Raw genomic sequence first — 19,894 nt, 5'->3', positions numbered from 1 at the left:
GAATTCAACAGCCACAGCATAGAGCCTTCAGTGAACCCAGAGTCCACACAGAGTATACAGAAAATGTCAAAAGAATTAATCCCTCTTCATTACACAGCCAATATAACATGCTACATCATTCATAACAAGGTGTATGAGGGAAGGTATCTTGTCCCTTTACCTGCAGAGAACAGAAGGTCTGGGTAAATGGCTCCATTCGGACCAGGTAAGATGCCACTATAATTGCTGATGAATAGTGAGTACAGTAATGGCACTGGGCTGACAAGTCTCCTAGAAATTGGACACAAATCAGATTTCAGTCCAAAATATCACAATTTCAAGCCCATAGCATCCAGTTACCACAGCACAGCTAAATAGAGAGCAGATCTTTAAAGCAGATATGTTCAAGGATTTGTGAGCAAAAGCACCCCTTGAAAATTTGCATTGAATGTGCACAGTTACTACCATCTCTGATGTTCTTTTTTTGCCTTCCACATTTCATTTTCTGAAGAATAAGGCCTTTAACTTTCCAGACCATCCTTTTCCTCATTAGTACCAAAAAAGATCTTGATCTCCAGAGGTCAACAGCCTCAACATCCTGTTTTCTTTTCTTAAAGTAGCTGTTAGCTAAGCTGCGTGCAGCAGTCTTCTACATCTAGCTATCAGACAAGACTAATGCGTGCAGCTTAGCTAACAGCGCAGTCTTTTCTAAGCAACATTGCTTTTTGCTTTAGCATGTCTTCCTGCGCAAGGGAAGAGGACAGAATGTAGCACTACAAGGCATGTAAGGCAGTGCTTGCACAAGTCATTTCTCTTTGAACCCTCAACCAGTTTGTATCCAGAAGTGAGAGGATCTCCTTGACATGGTGCTTCCCTTAGCCACAGCTTTGGAAAGTTTTTGGGTGACCTTTTCCAAGGGATTCACCATCATCCCCAAAGGCCTGAGGGGACTCAAGCATCTGCTGTCTGTCAGTATCCTGAAACACTCACCCTCACTCTTCTCCACCTCATTGTAGCGCTGGATGAACTTGCGTTTCCTCTCCACAGTCTGCGCTCCCATGGGCTTTGACAGGTCCCGAAATGTATGAGGATTAGTAAGGTTTAGAATCTGAAAAGCAAAACCAGCAAAGATGTGGATTTTTAGATCCCCGAGTCTTAGACATTATGACTAGCTCAGTGATACTGGATAGCAGCAAGGCTGTGTTGGAAGTTTTACCTATACAAGAAGGCCGCAAACTCAGTACTAAAACACCTATCTCCAGAAGTGGGATGGGACTTGGAAAGAGAGTGGCAGCATGTGCCACTGAAAGGACAGCATGTACAAGGAGCTTCACAAATAAAGGACCTGGCAGGTTGCAAATTGCTCTCAAGGCTTTTCTGTCCAAATGTCCTTGTTAGGGGTGACAGAAGCCTGACCCTGCCTATCTGCTGAACCGATGCAGCCTGCCCTTAACTAGGTATGTTTTTAACAGATGTTCATCCACCTTTCTGAGGCAGAATGTAATCGTCAGCATGCTGATTTGGCTAATCTATAAAGAATCAGTACAGTTGAAATTAACTATCTCAAATTTTGAACCCGTGATCTAGACCTCTCTGCTTCAATGGCATAATTCAACAAACCTTTGTATGGCTGCTATCATAGAAAGTGCAGAGTGCTGCAGCAAGCACTGACCTCGGAGTGATAGTCAGCGAGGACCCATGGAAACACAGGATACTGCATGTAATCATTGTAGCTGCGGCCAGCCAATGTGTTCAGGTACATGAGGTAATCAAAGTTGCTGATTTCTCTCTTCTGCCAGGGAAAGGAAACATGCATTTAAATCTCCTAACTCCGTCCCTGAAAGCCATGCCTCAAACGCACCCTCAGAGCCCTGTGGTTTCCAGGTCCACCAGGACAAGAATTATAAATAGTGTAACCAATCATTCATTGCCATTCAGATCAGCACAGTATCTCTTATACAACAATCCATTCAACAGAATCTGAGTCTTCATTCTGTGTCTTCTTCAGACAGGCCATTTGCATTTGTCTATAATCACCCCTTGCTTTTATGTTGTATTTGCATAACAGAGCACTTTTTTCCCAGTTTAAAAGTGAGCCAAATGCATGCAATCTGTATATTGGAAAATCCTAGACGACTGCCTGTACAGAAAAGGCTGCACAAAGTGCTACATATAAACAAGAAGGTATAGATTTCTTCAATGTGTCTTGGGTCACCAAGATCAGAGGTAGAGTAAAGCAAATGCATCTCTCAGCTCAGCAAAACGTCTGGGAAAATGAGAGGTGCACTGATTCAGATGTACAGATGATCTGTGAACAGTCATTCAACTAGGTGGGTCTCTTTGGTTTCAGTTTAAAAATGTGCATAAAATCACACTTAATCTGCCAGATAGTAGCACCATATGTTTCACAGCAGGAGGAGCAAAACCTCTGCGATAACCAGATGTAAATACTCTGCTCCTCTTGCCAATAACCTCACCTCCAGCAGCGAGAGAACAGCTTAGGCCTTGAAGTACATACGTACGCACACATATCTGTGCGGGGACACACGGAGAGGTGCTGAAATTCTTCGCTTAACCATGTGCAGCCAAGATTTAGCTTACCTGCCACTTCTGCAGCATTGTCTTTTCCCCTCCTGACTGCTTCCTGAATGGAACAAACATTCAATTGAAATAACCTGCTTCAGAACAATAAGAGAAAGTCAACACATTCACATCTGTGCTCCCTGTGCCCCCTGCTCTCATCCCACAGAAACAAGCGAACACCAACACCAGAAGAATCACAGAGTCACTAAGGTTGGAAAAGACCTGTAAGATCATCAAGTCCAACATTCAACAAGAATGTTGACATTTCATCATTGACCAAATCATTCCAAAAATAGAGAGTGTCATTAGTTAGGTTAGTGCTACAGGATGCAAGTTTCATTACTGCTTTCAGCAGGAAGGAAGGCTCTGCCTGATGAACAGGGATGGCCCAGCTTCAGATGGCTGATGAGTTTACCACTGTCAGTCACTCTCCCTATGACATGCTGACTCTCCCTAAAACTACTTGCCAGTCTGCTCCTGGATGAAGTACCACTTAAAGTATGATGTTTAATAAAGAAAAAAGAAGGGAGTAGGGTGGTGGTGCTAAGGATGGATTCTGTTTGCCTTAAGATATTTCTGCAAACTGTGGCAGTGATGCCACATGGTAAACTGCAAGAATTCAGAAGCTGACTCACAGGCAGAGAAGATGCCCTGGCAGCAGAGGCAGATGGAGAGCTGGGGACAGCAACGTCCTCAGCTGTTCCAAGCTAAGCCACACTGCTAACCAGTCTGTGCTCCTGGTCTCATCCCACTGTAGAGCTAGGGTGATAGTGACAGGTACCATTAAGGCTGCCTGTTTCTATTCTGAAGCCTTATTCTCAAAGGCTCATGCTTTTCTGAAGCATTCTGAAAATACTAGCTTGAAAGCAGCTGTGTCTCAGTCTCCATATCACAGACATTCTTTTTGCATAAAGCACTTTGAAACTAACATAGTCCTTAAAAAATGCGTTGGCAATTTTTTTTAAAGTAATAGAGTAAATATGTTTTTTCCACTTGCTTTGTTCTCAAAATGTAACTTTTTACTGGAACTTTAAACAGAAAACCAAACCAGCTGAAGGCAGATTCTAAACAGGGGAATTCACCTGAAAACGTGAAAGGGTCAAAGGTTCCAAGTAAACAAAACTGAGCTAGAAGATGTGTCACTATCTGAAGGCCATGGACTTGCTCTTGTCAATTCCTAGGGACCAAACTGAAACAAATGACAGCTTCTGGATTAAAGAAACTTTTGATCTGCCAAAGTTAACAGGGTTACTGACATGATATGATATAACTAGTGGTAGGAGGTGCTTTTCCCTTTGAGTGTAGAACTTTAAACTAATCCTAAGGTCCCAGCTCAGAGACAGGATTACTAACTTCCCAGAGTGTAAGGAAATCAGTTCAGCCATAGATTATAAAACTGTTACATGTAAAACTAGCTGCTATTTTGCACTCTCGTGCTCTGTTTTGGATCACAACAGAAATCCACAAAGCTAGGCTTAAAGGAGCCTCAAAGATCTAAATAAAACACTGGAATGGTCTACGATCATTACAGTTTTATTATATTTGCAGTGGTAAATTCTTGTAAAGTACCTCTCATGATTATGAATCATTACTTTACTGCCTATTCACTCCTGGACCAGTTAATAGTGTATATAAAGGAAAAACACTATGGTTTACTCAACATAGTATTTTATTCCTTGTTTACACACTCTCTTCAGAGAAAAGTGTGTATCTGAGGGAAGGATTTTGCATAGCCTAAGTAATAACCTATTCCATGAACAAACATGAAACCCAGGACCAATTCTAGGTCATGGTCTATAACTTCTAAGCTTTGTTTAGTTCTCCTGCAAAGCATATGAAACCTAACAATGATAGGCTGTATTTATAGAAACCAGGCAACACAAAAAGATGTAGTTCATATCTGATATGGGAAAATAGGATCTTCACTCTTTGTCCAAAAAAATGAATAGATAAGATGGTCTAATTTACACAATGTAAATCAGAAGAAAGTCCATTGACTAGAGCAGAGTTATGGTGGTTTTGCACCCCCAGTTTGAGTCACATGTAGCTCAAGAATGTAGGAATTCTAAAGTAGAAAACAGTTGTTATGAGCACTTACTCTTTACAATTCAGCCCTCTCACACTATATGTAGATTTCACAGAGCTTTGCCCCACTGGCCTTTGTAAGGTCTCCAACAGACATTTAGAACTCAGAGAGAATATCTCAAAGGGACAGAACAGGATCAGGATTCCTGGCATTATTTGAAGTGTGATTGGATTAGGATGTTTGTCACAGAGGGATCAGGTTAAGTTCTTCCCTTTCCACAGGGGCAGACTCACTAAAACTGCCCAGGTTTATTTTAGATTTATGGCTGAGTTAGAAAGCAGGGGATTATGCAACGTTTTAAAGTGGGAGCATTATAAGGGAACTAAAATACTATACACAGGACTAAACTGGGCCAGTCTGTGTGTATGTTATGCAAATATGCATAATATATGTTGACTTGTGGGTGCCATGACCCTCTAGTGGAATTCTTGCTCTGCTTGTCACAAGCCCTAAACAGCTAATAAGGACTCTACAAGGGTCAAAACAATCCTCTCTGCTGACTTTGGAAGCTCAAAAGAGGTTGATGCGTTCACCACGTCATGAAAGTAAGCAAGGCTAAATGTAGTCACTCCTCTGTAAGAGCCATCCTCTGGGTCTCAGGGGACCAGGCAGGATGCTCCCTCCAAGTACCCAGAGATCTGCAATTCTCCATTCTCCCTTTTCGACTTGCAGGGTCTCAGAACATGAATTGCATTACAGGCAGCTCAAACCTATTCCTCCCTTTTCCTTGGTAATCAATCAGCATTCCTCCAGCCAACACCTCTCTAGACAGCACAGCAAAAGCTCAAAGTAGATCAACCGCAGGTATCCAACTGCACTAAGCGCATTTAAAAATAAATAAATAATCAAAGGCTAATTTGAAAAAGAAACAGGAGAAGTGCTTTATAAACGTAAATAACTAAACTTCAAGAGGGGGTGAAGTTATGTGAAGTCAAGAGAAGTACCTACATATCTATCTATATCTAAATCTGTAAGGTATTTTTAGGGCACTAGCCACAGCAGAATCTAAGCATGATGTGTACTAGTGATGATCTACCTTTGGCTACACTCCGCATAAGTGATTTATTAATCCCTCTTCCATTAACATCAGACTATGATCTCACTCTTGTGATAGCTAGTGCTCTCCATTTGCTAGAGACAGGTGGACCTCAACCCATTTGGAGATTCATTGCAGATGAGATAATCTCAAAGGATAAGATTCTGCCCCCACTGAATTAATACTAAAATTCCAATAAACTTAATTGGGTTCTTAGACTTCACAAAGCTGCTTTAATTTTATTTTTGTCTTTCATCCTCCAGAATTCTTAAGTCTGCAAAACAGTACCAAGGCTCTCCTAAAACCACTTTTCTTGAAGAATCTTTGCAATTACCAAAATATTGTGAGGAAAATCCCCTTCCTGGTAAGCCACAACCTAGCTCCAAGTCTTACTATTAAAAGAGGAAGGAAGAGTCAAAAGGAATGTTAGCTTTCCCTGTGAAACAATCAAGTCTCTCTCAAACCTCAGAAAAGTGTTAGGTTAGATTACTTTAGAAAAAAGGTACAGGGTCCTCCTTGTTTGATTGTACAAGTCCATCTTCTGAGTATTCTTATTCTGTGCTCAAAGACTAGAGATATAACATAAAATTTATAAATAAGTATAATATTAAAGTAGGTGTCCTTGAAGTAAAATGTCTTGAAGGGGCTATGGAGGCAGAAAGGAATCTCCCTCATTTACAGAACACTGTTTGCACCATGTGTATTCACAGGCTTAAACCACACAAAGGGATAACATTTCCATTGTGGAAATGCTGCACCCAGGCACACTTCAGGTCGTGGAAGAAAAACATCAAGTAAATTCAATTAGTTTGTTGAGGTAAGCAGAATGCAATCTCCAACCCTGGAATCAGGCAAGCACATCAACATTATGCGCTTCTTCATGCCAATAATGTCTCAGACCCACTATCAGCAAGAAAGGGACCTCAGTGTTACATCTCCTGTGAACAATACCTGCCACAAAACACACTGCTATTTCTCTTTCATAGTTCTTTTTTTCCAGATACTATTTTGAAATTATTGCAACCAGTTACTAAAAGCTTGAGCTTGGTAGCCGCAGTCACAAATTCCAGTAAATTCACATACTACAAAGGTGAATTGTTATACCAACTGCACTTTTGAAGGGTCACAGATGAATAGAAACTGCAGTTCATATCCTCTCTGCTGCACCACATAATGAGCCTTCCCTCCTGTGTCCGTATCTATCCGATCTGGCACGTGCTAAGGATGGTATCACAAATGTTGCGAGTTTTAGCACACGCGCACGCACACACACACAAAAGTATCTCACACTGTGCTACAGCCAAGTAAAATGAAATAGCCAAATGACTGAAGTGGACAGTTAAGGCAACATTAGAATCTGACTAACAGCTTCTAACCAGGTCCAGATGCTTTTTCTTTCTGCATAATTTGAAATCTAACATTTCCAGGCACTGCATGCAGTTCAGTTCTTTTCCCTCCAGCTTGAACTTGCATGCTGGAACCAAACATTATGCTAACGATCTCCAAGGACCTAGCATTGCTGTTGCTTAGGAACAAAAGTCTCATAGGCTGTGGAAGGAGAATTGAATAGAGAGTCCCTGCAGCTGGGGAAGTCCTTTTTGCCACTCCTCCTCCCCCTGCACACTCACATACACAAGTTTCTTGAAGGGCTGCCATTTTCTGTCAAGGAAGTACGATTCAGAATTTGCAGGACTGTGAAAAAGAAATTGTCCTGTGCTCCCTGCTCACAGGTTTATTTACAGACTGAAAGACTAACTGAAAGACTAATTCATTACTCAAAGAAGAGTAGACAGAGGACGACTGCACAGTACAGACCATGAAGGCTCATCCCACACTACTGAAAAAACCAAGCAGCTTGTGACATCTGTATCTTGCCTTCTAAGTCTTCCTAGCTGCTAGCCGGTAAGATCTTATACAGGGGGGTAGTCTGGCAGAATTGTTAAGAAGAAACAATATTTGTGTTTATTTTTCGTGGGCCTCAGTTTTATAAGTGACCTTGCATTGTGTGATAGCACAGTGGCTCTGATCTAGAAAAGTAAGAAAAGTAAGGAAGGAAACTTCTATTTGCTCATGGCAGGATTTAGTCTAAACCTGCCTGTTAGCAAGAGACTGCATTTAAGATAGTCAGTGAATTAATCTCTCTTCCACAACAGGTCGTATCCAACAACAAAGAAATGGTAACAGGCTTGTAAGCAGGGAAATAAAAACCTACCCTAGCTACAATTGCTTGGCTTCATGCAAAATCATTCACTGTACGAATGCTAGTTTTAAGTTTTATATGAAAGTATTTCCATAGAACTATTCCACGGGTGAATTAGAACATGTCACCTCACTGCCTTCCTGCCCCCAGAGAGGTGCAGGGCATGCGTAGCTCTGCTGGGCTTGGCAAGCTTGCTCTGCAATACGCAGACTTCCAGGAGGAAAGACAGAGGAAACTTTTCTCATAGACTAGTTCAAGATGGGATCAAGATGGTTCTGTGCAGCTTTGCGCGCAGTGAAGTAGAAAACAGCAACCTATGGGAGGAAAAGAACAGGCAGAACCACAGAGGAGGAGGTCCTGAAACACCCAGACAGTGTCACAGGCAGAAGGCCTGTTTTGCCTCTGCCAGCCCTATGCTGAGAAACAAAGAAGAAAGGTTCAGGTAGAAGAGACTGCATCATCAGGGTCCAAAACTGTATTCTTCTAGGATTGGATCTCAGAGACACTGACAGTCCTGGTCCTGATGCTCAAGGTCTGTTCCCTCCCTGCAGCTCCCAGCAACACAGAGCACCACAGACAGCATGATGCCCTTAACACACATTTTCTATTCATTTCTGTATCAGGTCAGCCTCAAAGCTCTGGGGCTGTGAAACACTCCTAAAACTCTGCAGTTAGCCCTGGGCTTTCGGAAGCCCAATCCAGACCAAAGATTTTACCAAGTGTGGATAAAAAGGGAAAGAGTTTTCTAGTCAAGGTCTTCTTTAGCAAGACCTTATCGCATAGAAATGCAGCGCTCCCACCCTTGGGCAAGGGCTTGCCAGCAACTCAGAGGGTGAACCTGGCAGTGGGGTGAGAGTTTTGCGAAAACGAGTAAAGAGTTCCCTCTTGTCATCATCATTCGTTTTGCAGTAGGGCAACACAGGTACCTCCCGCTCTGCTATCCCAGGAGATACACTGCGAGCATGAGATCGAACAGGCATAATTAACATTTACAGCAAGGAGGGCTCCTGCTGTTCCTGAATTTTTAATACCAGTGGCTATAGAACTGGAGCCCTCTTCTGCGGAGCTAAAGAAAATGAGACGTGGCTAAGTAAGCTCCATTATCTGCAGCTACAGGCCTATGAAACACTGATAATTAGTTTACAAGCATGCAGAGACAAGAGAGCTATTCATCCCCCTTCAAGCTGTCTGGTGTGCTGCGGTGTTTCTGCAGAACTCTAATGATGATCGCTATGTCTGGGATTGAAAATCACCGTTTTGTAAGATTGAAACATGGCTCCCACTTTTAACCCAAAGGAAATAGCACTTGGAAAGCATAAGGACTCCCTAGGGATCCTGATCAGTGCACCTTAGATGTTCACGGCAGGATTTTAAAAAATCCGACTAGAAGAGACCTGACCTTACCATCAGGTGGTTAAATCTCTTTAAAGTCTGGGTATTATCCAGTGCATCATACAAGGAGATCTGTCTTCAGAAAAATTATACTGCTCTGTTTGTTTGGACTTCTTAAAAATCTGAAAGGTCCAGGTTCAAAATTTGTAACAAGTTGGCAAGGGTTATTGACAGAGAAGCACCCAAACCCAAAAGGTTAAACTGTCCTGTTATTCCAGACAGGGCTCCAGCACTCAACCTTCTACACCAGGCTCCCTCTAGTGCTCCCAGGCACGCACAGCACAGAGGGGCACCAGCACTGGGAACCAGCACTAACAGACAGCTGCAGAACAGGCCGATTTTTTGGCTAGCTGGTATTCTTAAGAAAGGAAACTGTTTTGGGTCAATGTTTCCCCCTTGGATTTTAAATGAAAAGTAACAGAAAAAAATCACTAGGAACTAAACAAAATGTTTTCTTTCTGAGAGTTTTAAAGATGTTTTAAAAAGCATTTTAAAAGAAATTACCATTTTTAATTTAGAAAAAAAAAAATATATTTTTCCTTGAGGCTCCCTTTCATTTTTTTTAAAGGCATACTTGGCTGAAAAATTTCACTGATCAAAATGCATTGAATGTTTTGGTCAACTCATCCAACACAAAATTTAAACAAAAATAAAGTTGGACCCCAAAGTCACCAGGTTCACATCAATTGCGGGAAACAGTCTCTTTCCATCATGCCAAAGTGTAAGGAACCTGCCCTGCAGATCTTTTTCTGAAGCATGGTAGTCACCCTCTGTGCACCAGTAAGGGACTCAGGGTGCCTTGTATCAGCAGTAGGGCTCTGCAAATTCCCATGCAGCTCAGCTTTATCTTCACAGAATTGCCAGCAAGAATATTGCATCAAATCCTTAAATTAAGAGAATTGTGATTAAAGAAACCTATTGTTTTGATCTTCAGAACTCCCTACCTGCTCCTGGGCAAATTATTTAAGCTAACATCAACAAAGGTGGAAAAAGTGCTTAATTTTCCACTGTAGAGTACTTTGCTTCAGTTACCAGTCTACACTATGGAAAGAATAGCATTGATATTGCCCCTGGGGCACTGTAAGGTTAAATACAGCAAAGAGAATGAGAGATTGAGAGGCCTTGAGATTTAATGGTAATACAGTCCTGTAAGTACTGGTGAGAGACAGAAATGTGGGACTGACAGACCCAGAAAGATTTAACTGTGTTTAAATATTTTTATATAAAATAATAAAGATTCAATTTTGGAACATATACTCAGGGTAAGACTGACCCCACTGTACTGCTTCCAGGATTTTCTGAAGCATCTACCTCAGTACAGAGCTCCTGGGAGGGTGGTTGGTAACCAGCAGAGATCCCCCCTGCTTTTGCATTATTTTTGGCTATGGCATGGGATTGAAAAGGAGCTGAAATGCCTTAGTTGTAGCCTGAGCTTCCCCTTCACGTATTTGCACATGATTAATGAGTAGCCAAAAAGCCTGAAGGGTTTGTAATGAAGCCTTTCTAATAGGGAAATGTATTGTAGACAAATCCATATTTTGTCCCAAACAATCACTCATCAAAGCTGCGATTTGACTCTTCACAATTAAATGCCAGAGCACCCAGATCATCCTGAGATTAGCCAGCTGTAACCCATGCTCCTCTCAGCACTTTGGCTGAGAGGGACAATATCATCCATTTCCAGGGAATCAGCCTATTTCCTTTGTCACTAGCCACAATTAGCAGCTGTATTTGATGACCCTCGATTAGAGAGACAGTTCACAAAACATGAGACTACAGTGGATGACTACTAATACAGACCTCAAGTCAACAAAGCACATAGCATATCATGAGCATCAGTATGAGTCAAAAGTCTGATCAGAACACCTACACGCATTTTTTGAGGGCAGGGCGCCTTCGCAGTGGGAGTCCATCTATCCCACAGCATGGATGGAAAGACAATGTTAGAGTATCCAGAGTCTGTCCTTGAAAGCACAGGAGACGCTTACCAAGGCCTGGTTCAACATGTCATTAAGCAGCACTGACAGAGACCCCCTGTTGCAGTCTGCTCTGCAAGTGATGTGTCAACTGCAAGCAGTTCTGGCAAATCTGGGACCCCACTATGTTCCTGAGGTCCTGGTTAAAACAAGACTCTTAATCATTTGCTTTAAATACCTATTCTTTCAATAGTGTCCAGAGCCCAGATCTCAGGTCCATTAAACAGGATGTTTAACCAATCTGTCAATAGATGCCAGACCTGTAAAGAAGGCAACCTGTTGGTCTGGTAGAATAAGTACAATTTTGAATAGCTTAGAATCATAGAATCATAAAATCATTTAGGTTGGAAAAGACCTTTAAGATCATCAAGTCCAACCATTAACCTAACACTGTTAAGTCCACCACTAAACCATGTCCCTAAGCGCCTCATCCACACATCTTAAATACCTCCAGGGATGGTGACTCCACCACCTCCCTGGGCAGCCTGTTCCAATGTCTGACAACTGTTTCAGTAAAGAAATTTTTCCTAATATCCAGCCTAAACCTCCCCTGGTGCAACTTGAGGCCATTTCCTCTTGTCCTGTCGCTAGTCACTTGGGAGAAGAGACCAACACCCACCTCTCTGCAACCCCCTTTCAGATAATGGTAGAGAGCGATAAGGTCTCCCCTCAGCCTCCTCTTCTCCAGACTGAACAACCCCAGTTCCCTCAGCCGCTCCTCATAAGACTTGTGCTCCAGACCCCTCATCAGCTTCGTTGCCCTTCTCTGTACACACTCCAGCACCTCAATGTCCTTCTTGTAGTGAGTGGCTTCCTTTAGTGAAGTCCCTAAGTACTGGATTGAGACCCACAATACGTTTTGCTCTGGTCCTCAAATGGCTGACGGATAATAACACATTTCATTCAGTTTTGTTACATGCTGAGCTCAAATCAGTATCTAGGGATGAAAGACAGCAAATTTATCCCACTTGTAATTTCACCCTGTAATGCAATATAGGTGTTACAATGCAATAAAATAATACTGTAAATTATTAGAATGTTACCTACTCAAAATACTTTCAGGAAGAACTTTCAGAGTTGGAGCTTCAGGGTTGGAAAGTCCTGACCTTAAAAAGTCATGTTAATTTATAACTATGTGATTATTTTGTTTTTAATTAAGGAGTAACAGCCACTGCTTTCAAATGTTTTACTGGAGTTCCCACACTTTATCCACAGAGTCTGGTGTGTCTGTCTGTCTCTCAGTGGAAAGATGGCCAAGGGGAAAGCAAAAGGTCAAAAAGGGAAGAAAATCACCTTGAAAATTGCCAAAAATTCAATCCGGATATCTTTTGACGGAGGGCGCCGTCTTGACTTAAGCAAGATGGGTATCACTACCTTCCCCAAGTGCATTTTGAAACTCGCTGATGTGGATGAACTTGATTTGAGCAGAAACATGTTAAAAAAGATTCCAAGCAGCATCCAGAAGTTCCAGAAACTGCGCTGGCTGGACCTGCATAGTAATCAGCTCGAGGAGCTGCCCGAGGCAATAGGTACACTTCAGAACCTTTTATACCTGAATATATGCAACAACAAGCTGACCACCAAAAATCTGCCAGAAGAGTTGAACCTTCTCAAGAACCTGCGTATTCTCAACCTTGGTTTGAACTGCCTTGACAGTATTCCCACCAGTCTTGGGGCCCTGAAGGAACTTAAGGAGATAGGTCTCTTTGACAACACCTTGACCACCATCCCAAACAGTGTGAAAAAGCTCCCCAAGCTCAAGAAACTGAATGCAAAAAGAAACCCTTTCCCAGATTCAACAAAGCAGGAAGAGCATGCCAACTCCATTAAACGCATAGAAACACTTTACTTAGTACAAGAGAAAGACCTGTGCTGTTCCTGCCTAAAGATGTGTCAGGATGAGAGGGACAAGCTAAAGAACGTGACACCCAGCCCCTCAAAGAAGCCAAGTTTCCCTTTACTCCTTACACCCAATTCTTCTGCAAAGGATAACCAAGAAGAATGGAGATTAAGAGGCAAACATCCCTGAAATACACCAAGGCAGTCTGCAGACCATGTCCCACGAAGTCCAGCCCAAGCTAATAAAAAGCTGACCTCCCCTTCCTCCTCACTTTTCCTGCAGTTCTCTTCCTTTAAAGATCTACTCAGTTTTGGAAGCAGCAGATCTGTGTGGTCTCTAAAACAAAATACAAAACAACTAAACCAGATGTATATTTAGAAAAGGGAGCATTTGGGAAAGGGAGCATTTGGGAAAAGGAAAATTTCCATCTGAGCCTCTTCCTACAACATGTTTGCCATGTTTGGGTTTGTTTGGGGTTTTTTTGGTCTCTTGTGTGTGCATGTGTCCAATGAAGGAATCTTCAAAAAGATGGGTTTTTCTAGTAACTCCACTCCCACCACTGAGCCCCAAACAATAGTTCTGTTCATTTTCATAGGGTGAGACACAGTTAAAATAGTCTCAGTAAATACCATTTGGAGGAAAAGGAACAGACCTGGGAACCTTCTGCTGCTGGTGGCTACTACCAACCCCTCAGAGAATCTCAGATAGGCACTCTGAGTGTAGGAACCATAAGCCCTTTCCAATTCAGCAGAGGCAGCAGACAAATGTTACGCTCAGGAGTAACTAAGCAGTGCAAACACAATGTTTAGAGCTAAACAACCAGTGATCCTATTTGCCATCAAGGGGCCAGACTATGCATAAGCAAGTTCTCTGGAATTTTGGGTGCTATACCTGGCTGCAATGATCTCTAACTTGCGTGACACAATTAGCACCACCACCTATAGTCACTGTGTTTTGTCTGCCTCTGAGTCACCCTCCAAGGAAGGTACAGAAGGGAGAAGGGGTAGGGAAAAGATTGCTCTTTTTAAGGGTCCTGGGCATATCACTTAAGCAGTGACTAAGAGAAGAAAAGTCACCCTCTTCCATGACCCAAGAGTCAGCTGGTGAATTGATGAAATCAGGTCTGGTGTCCCCACAGTACTTTTAGTTTTCTGTTCACATGTGTGCATGCACGTGTGCACCTGAGCACACGCATTAACTTACTCAAATCACATCCCTAGGGCAGAGAGTGCTGACAGCCTGCAAACAGCAATATACAGGTACAAGCAGTGAGCAGATTATAAAAGCAGTCAAGCATGACACAAGAAGAGGTGCTGGCTGTGGCCACAGTAACATATGGTGATGGCAAACATTTAAGTATATTTAAATGAAGAATAAAGTGCCAGGGGCAAAGTACTCAGTTGTCCAGTAACAGCCCATTATAATTTTTTAAATGGCTACAGTAGAGCCTAGGAGTCAGAACTCCTGTGTATTATTCCTACAGACTAGGTGAAAAAACTGATATGGGGTTTCCCAGAAATGCTACTACCTCAACATCATATGATACATCAAACTAGTAATTTCTTCTTTCCATGCTTCAGCTGTGCAGTTAATAGTGTGTCTGGGCAAAGAGCTTAGTCTGGCCTGCCTCCCTGTCTCAGGTAGGGCAGGAAAAGCTGGGATGCTATGGAAGATGACCATTGCTCCCCAAATGGGGAAGGAGCCCCTCGTGCTGCTCTTGAATTCTTCTAACTCAGAAGCGGCTCCAGAATTCAAATGAGGGAGAAGTAAACTCATCAAGTCCTCAGTCCTTCAGTTCCCAAACTGGAGCCTGGTAAAGGGAAGCATGCCCACTGTGGTCATTTTCTCTAACTTTCCACTTTAGCACAACTTTTCTGGGATAATTACTTCGGCAGTCATACTATCTTATGTTTATTTTATTTCAGCTCATACTGTATCATGGCCTAGCCAAAGCTATGCCTAAGGTCCCTTACATTCTCAGAGTGAATAAGGTGCATATGGTCCTCTCTCAGCCAATGGAGTAAAACTGAAGGCAGAGCCTTATGGGATTCAGGACAGGTTACTTTAGACATACAGCCTGCTTCAGTCTCTGAGACTAAGCATAAGTCAAGTGTTTCTCACAATAATCACAAGCCCAGCTAAAGCCCAAAGTTCCTGCAGCCATAGTGCATCTTGTCTCAAGACATTCCCACCTGTTGAGCACCCAGCAAACACAGACAAAGGAAACCTTGGGGTGAGTTATTGGTTACTCCACACAGAACACACATCATGCTCCATAGAGTCAGCCGTCACCTCTGGCATAGGTTAGGCTCTAGCCAGAGCTGTTTACATACTGCACTGATACTTTCTGAAAGCTGATGGCTGGTACTCAGGGGTGAAAATGTTCACTTATAAGATAGGTAATGATCTACAACAGGCGGAGTGAAAATTAAAATGAAGCTGACACAGGCCACAACAACTCATAGGGGCAATCTGCCGCTCAGGTCTCAACAGTATGCCAGCCTCCAGGTGATCATTTCAGAGGACACCAATTAGGCATAGGGTTTTGTCCCTCAGATATCCAAATTGAGAAGAGTTACAGGTATGCAAGTAACTCAAGGTCGGCATGAAACATGCTCTCAATCACTTCCCACTAGGAGATAACTTTTTTTTCCTGCAGTGGTAAATCTGAGGGACCAGTTGGAATCTCCACTGCACAGTTACTGTAACATGCCGAAACATCCATGTGTACATCTATCACTGTCTGTCCTAACCACGCAATAAAGACACCATTATGCAGAAGCATTATGGATTAGCTCTAACTTCACCTCCCTGATTGTCTCTTTCCCACACTAACGATCTGTGTAGAGTTTACCAATAAAGTCATATTAAAGAGGTAATAATTATTAATCAACTATGCACAGACAGCTACTCAACATGTTCATGTCTTCATACTGTGAATGCTGTACATTAGAATGCTTTTCGGAGTTCTGGGGACACCTTTGAATCTTTAAAATAGGGGGCACAAATAGATGCTTTTATTTAAGGTGCACCTTATTCACAGAATTGTGCTTGTTATCTACAGTTATCCAATGTTTCCTATGTTTTACCTTATATTCAGGGACTCTTCTGTTATCCCCTTCGACTTCAAAGCAGGTTGGAAAGAGCAAAATCTATAGGAGATATGAAAGGTCACATTATAATAATTTAAATGGTTATCTGTATACATTACATATGTATATAATCTATGCCATGTCCTGACAGCAACTTTCTTCCTGAAGGGCACCACAGCATTTCACTGAGACTCTAATTTAGGACGAAGCTGCAAGGCAACACAGCAAAAGCATACATTTACTATTAAGGAGTTGCCTATGGGCCAGATAAAAGCAGCTTCTTTCCCAAACAGGGCCTTGAATTGATATATGGGCTTATGAGCAGGTGGTTTAAGGTGCAATTATTTAAAGCCAGAGAATGAGAACCCACTCAGACATTTATCTAGCAAAAATGGCAGAAAGGAGTACCAACCCACTTCTCAGCCATTCCTATTTACTTTCACTGGGGGTTTATGACCCTTGAAGAAATACATAGGTTTGGTGACCTTCAGCTGAGGGGCAACCCAGGCAGCTGAGGACCAAAATATTATCTTGAACTGCCTCCACAAGATTCCTCCAAGAGATGTTTGTCAGACCTGAGAGACAGCAAAGATAAGGGCTAGACAAAGCAGCTGGCTCTGGGACAGAACCTGGTGATTCTAAGTAGCCACACTAGCCAGCCAGTTTAGAAAGGAAGACTGGATAAATTTGCAGTGATTTTTTAAGCAATGCTCCATTAGAAACTGTTCAGAGATTTCAGGAGCAGAAGGAACTGCTATGTTTGTTTAGAAATTAACAGTACCAATCCTCAGTCCAGGCTGCAGAATTTACCCCAGGAAGTACTATGTATTGAAGTATTTTCCCTGTGTAAAGGACAGTGAAAGTAAACCTGATACAACAGGCAGAACTGCAGTAGGAAAAAAAAAGCAAGAAAACAAAGTGCAAATTAATCACTTTATAGTCTTACATTCAAGATCCATCATCAAGACAAGGACATAAGGAGAAATGTTTTTTAAACAAAAATTCCATTGTTAAAAGTTAACTCCACACCAAAGATACAAAGTCAGAGAGACAAAAACATTTTATTCCTAAAGAATCTAATGACACTTCATGTGTTGGAAGAAAGCAGTAATAAACCTTCTTTTACCCAGTACTGTGAGGCGAGATGGAGGTGGCTCTCTCATCTAGGTGAGAGAAAGCAGCGCAGCTACAATTGCTATTTCCTGAGGTGCAGGGACATACAATACACCACCAGGTGCTAGAAGTGTCCCGCACATGCATTAGCTCCCTTGATAAATCAATGGCTATATAATGGTCCAAAGAATTCACAGGTCAGCAAAAAGGAAAATTTCATAGCTTTGCTTGAGTGTAACGCGTTAAAGACCAAGGAGCTGCAACAGAAGAAAACAGTTCCTGGGGCAGCACAAGACAGACATCTGAAGCCAGGATAAATAGGGGCAATAGACCAGGAGTGCCACATGGGTGTTCACATGTTATTACGAAGTAGTGATTACCTCTTAAATATCTTATTTCGGTCTCTGTCATGGAAGACAAGAAATCTGGAGTAACCATTCTTGAAGAATATTTCCAAGGCGATCTCCTGGAAAGGTAAATCATTTACAGTGTGAAGAGCTGCAGAGCAAAACCTAGTGCTGCAAAGAGTCCATCATGGCCTGTCCAATTCTTCAGGCCTTTAAAAAAAAAGGGCCTTGACTTCGTATCAAGTGTGAAGAAGTGTAGCAAAATATGCCTAATATTCCCAGTTTCTCCAACTGTAGGAATGGTCCTGCTGGGTTGACTAGTTCAAATGCTTCTCTGAAGCAAAACCAAAATCCAGATATTGGTTCCATCACCTGCCTCCTCCTGCTGCTTCTGAAGCATTTTTATCTTGAAATCTCAGTGTGATTAACAAGACACTAGTAGAATTCTAATTAGGTGAGAAAGATAACATGAAGAAGCGATGCTAAATAAGAGATTCTTTTAGAAAGTAACCACACTGCTTTCTAAACAAATACTGAGCTCAACAGAAATGCCAAAATAATTTCTCCTGACTAAAAGCATCAGAGGAGGAAGGGAATTTTATGACATTTCTCACTGAAGCTTTAAATAATCAAAGTTGAAAACTTCACCCCCTTTTTTCCATGATGTCTCCACACATTGTTATGTTGGGAATTTGCATATAATCCTACTATTTACTCAGTGAGTGGCCCTTTTTTCCCCAAGTCAGCCAAGTAAAACTATAAACAATGTGTAGTGTCTGGGAACCCAGACAGGAGTTTCAATCCAAATGTGGCAGGCGGAATACAAACCTAGAAAAACACTACAATGGCAACTGCCCCATACATGATTCACAAATGAAGTATAAAGCAGAAAGGTAATATGAGAGCAGCTCTGACAATAAACAGCTTGCAGCATTTGCTCTGAAGATCAGCTTTCCAAACCAAGTCTGCTCACGTGTTGCCATTACAGAATTGGGCTGTGTGGTTTCACAGTGCTTTGCTCTCAGCTGGGCTGTGTGCATGAATAGGAGACCAGCTCTTTGAGGCACAGTAGATGCCTAAACAGCTGATCCACCTGTCCTGCAGGGAAAGCACAAGGAATCAGTTTTCTTCTTTTTCTGCAATATTTTTTCACTGGAGTCCCAATGCAAGAATTTGAGAGCCTGATACAGATACCCGAGTTTTCAGTTCATTAATTGAAACAAAGCAAAAAGAAACAAACAAACAAAAAAAACCCCCCAAACCCACAACCAAATAACCACAAGAAACTCTTAAACCAACAAGCCCCACCTTTGCCCCAGGCCCATTCAAAGACTGTTTTTACTCATCTCCATTTTTCACTTTGGGTCACAAAAAACATTTCCATTTTACATGTTTAAAAAAATCCATGGGTACCCAGACATGTGAATATATGAGAAGGCGGTAAGATTCCACTGGTAGTTTTGATGCTCTTCACAAAACAGAAGAGGTGACAGCTCTGTTGCTCAGGTTGCTCACCAGTGACATAAGAAAATAAGTTTCATACAGTTACTCAGAACAAGACTTAACATTCCTATACGTGCTTGGAGAGTGACCTAACCACTGAGATATGCTACACCCTGAAGCAGTCTCACCTACTAAAATTTTCCATTTTGCATACGTAATTAAATATAAAATAAAACAGGGCTGAGTCATGGATGAGTGCCATACCACATGACATAAGACAATTATCAGTCCCATTTGCTCCAACTTCTGAATTTTACGAATGATTTCTTAATTCTCTGTTGAATCTCAGCCTTCCAAAAATGGATTAAAAATAACAGGTAACTGGTTATGGCTGCTTCAAAACTCCATATTTTTCTCAGATGAAATCTGTGAATTACTCTTTAGACTGTACCAAAATCCTCAAAGAGCAAGTACAGGCTCTGGTGCTGCAAGAAGCTCTAGCTACAATTCTTCTGTGATTCTCTTCACAGGCTCATGTAAACCAGACAAAACTAAAAGGGTAATGGTCAAAACTAAAAGGGTAATGGTCAAAACTAAAAGGCCACAGGTAATGAGTAGTTTCTGGGTAGTGCAGCTAAAGGCACAGAGGACTCAAATCTTTTGCTCCAACTTATGATTCATGTATTGACTCACATGCACGACCTGAAAGTTATTCCAAAAGGCCCAGGGTAAGTGTGTTACACATACCCATAATCCACTGATGTCCAAAACTACTGAAGTCTGTGGGAGCTGAGCATTACTAAAAGT

The 19,894-nt window shown here is 41.9% G+C and overlaps 2 protein-coding genes across 2 annotated transcripts in view; one reads left to right on the top strand and one right to left on the bottom strand.

Moving 5' to 3' along the window:
* The window catches only part of WDFY4 (WDFY family member 4), a 140,337-nt gene that overhangs the window by 29,897 nt on the left and 90,546 nt on the right, over positions 1 to 19,894 (bottom strand). The window contains exons 45-50 of the mRNA XM_059821010.1: positions 17,678 to 17,763; positions 16,182 to 16,244; positions 2,581 to 2,623; positions 1,652 to 1,771; positions 970 to 1,087; positions 161 to 270 (exon numbers count right to left, since the gene is read on the bottom strand). Coding sequence (XP_059676993.1) covers positions 161 to 270; positions 970 to 1,087; positions 1,652 to 1,771; positions 2,581 to 2,623; positions 16,182 to 16,244; positions 17,678 to 17,763 — 540 coding nt within the window. The remainder of the gene's footprint in view (positions 1 to 160; positions 271 to 969; positions 1,088 to 1,651; positions 1,772 to 2,580; positions 2,624 to 16,181; positions 16,245 to 17,677; positions 17,764 to 19,894) is intronic.
* On the top strand, positions 12,502 to 13,281 carry LRRC18 (leucine rich repeat containing 18). The gene has a single exon (XM_009817166.1). It carries the CDS (start codon positions 12,502 to 12,504, stop codon positions 13,279 to 13,281), a length of 780 nt encoding a protein of 259 aa, XP_009815468.1.

Source organism: Gavia stellata, chromosome 9, assembly GCF_030936135.1.
Source record: "Gavia stellata isolate bGavSte3 chromosome 9, bGavSte3.hap2, whole genome shotgun sequence".
NCBI lineage: Eukaryota > Metazoa > Chordata > Aves > Gaviiformes > Gaviidae > Gavia > Gavia stellata.
This window is presented reverse-complemented; position numbering and strand designations above follow the sequence as displayed.